This window comes from Panicum virgatum, chromosome 5N (genome assembly GCF_016808335.1).
Source record: "Panicum virgatum strain AP13 chromosome 5N, P.virgatum_v5, whole genome shotgun sequence".
Lineage (NCBI taxonomy): Eukaryota > Viridiplantae > Streptophyta > Magnoliopsida > Poales > Poaceae > Panicum > Panicum virgatum.
Genome location: NC_053149.1, coordinates 64,109,066 through 64,111,564, shown reverse-complemented (window position 1 = coordinate 64,111,564; position 2,499 = coordinate 64,109,066). Strand labels below are relative to the sequence as shown.

Below are 2,499 nucleotides of genomic sequence, written 5' to 3'. Positions count from 1 at the left end.
GAAGCCAACTAGGATTCGAGGTGAACACTTTAAAAAAATAGAGACATCTTATAAATTCTAACAAAAATCAGAAACATCCAGCCATCAATCCAACAACTCTAATTATAATAAACATCGCATATGTTATCTTTTGTCATAAATTACTCACCTCTGCCATTATGAAAATAGACTAAAGTAACCCCCTAAACATGTATCTAAATTACCCAACCTCTGTCATTATAAAAAAAATCTAAAGTAACCCCCTAATCTTTTTGTAAATTACCCACCTATGCCATTATAAAAATAATATAAATACCCCCTAAATTTGCATATAAATTATCCAATTATGTCATTATTATTACAAGTTAAATTACTCATAAATCTGAATCTAAATTATATAATTATAATAATATATTAAAGTGCACCAATATAAAATTCTAAAATTACTATTTCTATCATTATTAATATATTATTTATATAAATATACTATCCACGATATATGTCACCATATATATTTATGTATGATGGAAAAGATAAGAATAACAATTCACAAATAAATAGTTCAACTAAACATATATTGAATACATATGAAGGTGCACAAAATGAAATCTATTGTAACTAAATAATGAAATTATATATTTTAGAGTATGTGTTAGAATATTTAATAGATGAAAGGGCGTGAGATAGGTAATTATAATTATTGGCCTTATTTTTATATTAATTCTAATTAGTCCGTGCGGGAGCACGAGTTGATAGACTAGTTTTAATGAAATTCAGGTGGATGATTCTCTCCTCCCACGTTGACCTAAAAAAACCCGAAAGGGTATCATACAAGTGCAATAGTCTGCACAATGAATGAGAGAATGGAACCAAATTTTCCGAGAATGGACACCTATTACACACAGCTTCATGGGTGTAAAAGTTTCTATTCTCAATGAACTATGTCATAAAGTGGATTATTTTGCCTCCAGAGCTCTTTTCTTTTGCTACTCTCTGAAGAGCAAATTTACTACTCTTGTAGAATCAAACACACTGTATGAAACTGCTCAGCAACACACTGTTTCTATTGATCTATTTCTCACATAATCTAAAGATATACAATCCTATCCTCATACGTCATAAGTATGGAGTGACCTGATCTTAATAAACCAACCTCGAGAAGTAAGGAAGAAAATAATCTTATATCGAGATAAGAAAGTGTATCCTAGGGCCACAAGGTTATTGCTTGGGTGAACAGTAACCGTTCATTAACAGTGCACCAGCCTAACACACACCCTGGGCCTGCTCCATTGCAAAGACCCTTATGGGTCGTGCATGGCAGCCTACTTCATTTCTTCAGGTAATTTTGAATTGTAAGGGTTGCAAATGGTTTTGTACGAACAACTCTTTCTCTTTTGCTGCACAGTTAGCATATTTCCCCTTATTCTCAAGAAGAATAGCAACAAAACCCCCTTCAATATTCGAAGCTATGGCACACAGAACTATAGCACTATCTTGGGAACACTTTGGGTGTGTTTGGTTCAAGGGTTGAAGTGGGTTGGGTTGGGTCGAACCCATTTTCATAGTTGTTTGGTTTGAAGTCTAGGTGGGTTGGGTTCATCCCCAAGAGGGAATATACCTCTCAGATCCGGGTCGGAGTGGTCCGCCCAAATCGAGCGGACCACCCCGACCCACTTGGACGGCATCGTCCTCCGTCCGCGAGCGTGAAGGGGAGGGCGGGGCAAGGACGGGCTCCGCGCCGAGGAAAGAGGGGCGGCGCCGGCCAAGTTCGTCGAGCTCCGAGCGGAGGAGGGAGGAGCAGCGCCGGCGGAGCTCCGCACGGAGCAGGGAGGAGCGGTGCCGGCCGAGCTCGTCGAGCTTCGGGCGGAGGAGGGAGGAGCGGCGCTGCGGAGCTCCGCGCGGAGGAGGGAGGAGCGGCGTCGGCTGGCGAGGGGGGGGCAGAGCGGCGGCGCGAGGCAGGGGCGAGCGGAGCGGCGCGCTGGGGAGGGCGGAGCGCTGGCGAGCGGCGGGCGGAGCGACGCGCTCGGGAGGGCGGAGCACCGGCGCGCGGCGGGCGGAGCGACGCGCAGGTGAGGGCGGCGCGCCGGCACGCGACGGGCGAAGCGGCGCACGGTGGCGGACGGAGCACTGGCGTGCGGCGGTCGGAGCGGCACGCAGGGGCGGCCGGAGCGCCGGCGCATGCAGGGCGGAGAGCCGGCGCATGGCCGGCGGAGCAGCGCCGGCGCGTGCAGGGCGGAGCGGGGCAGGGGTGGACGGAGCGGCGCGCAGGGGTACGCAAGGAAGAAGGTGAGCGGAGAGACTGACATGTTAGCCCCGCAAAAAGTTATCTAACGGTGTTGAAAACCGTCATCTCAGCCGACATATGTAGACTCCGAATCAAACAGAAAATTGGAACCAACCCAACCCTTTAACCAAACACTAGGTGGGTTGGACCCAACCCCGAAAATAGGGATGGACCCAACCCATCTCCAAACCAAACACATGCTTTATTACGCACCAAAATTCTTATTTCCTAGCAAC

The 2,499-nt window shown here is 46.5% G+C and overlaps 1 protein-coding gene across 1 annotated transcript; it reads right to left on the bottom strand.

Moving 5' to 3' along the window:
* Positions 1-752: 752 nt before the first annotated feature.
* LOC120675061 (translation initiation factor IF-2-like) lies at positions 753-2,285 on the bottom strand. Its single transcript, XM_039956154.1, has 2 exons — positions 1,598-2,285; positions 753-784 (listed from the first exon to the last, which is right to left on the bottom strand). The coding sequence occupies exons 1-2, from the start codon at positions 2,283-2,285 to the stop codon at positions 753-755; spliced, it is 720 nt and encodes a 239-aa protein (XP_039812088.1).
* Positions 2,286-2,499: the final 214 nt, after the last annotated feature.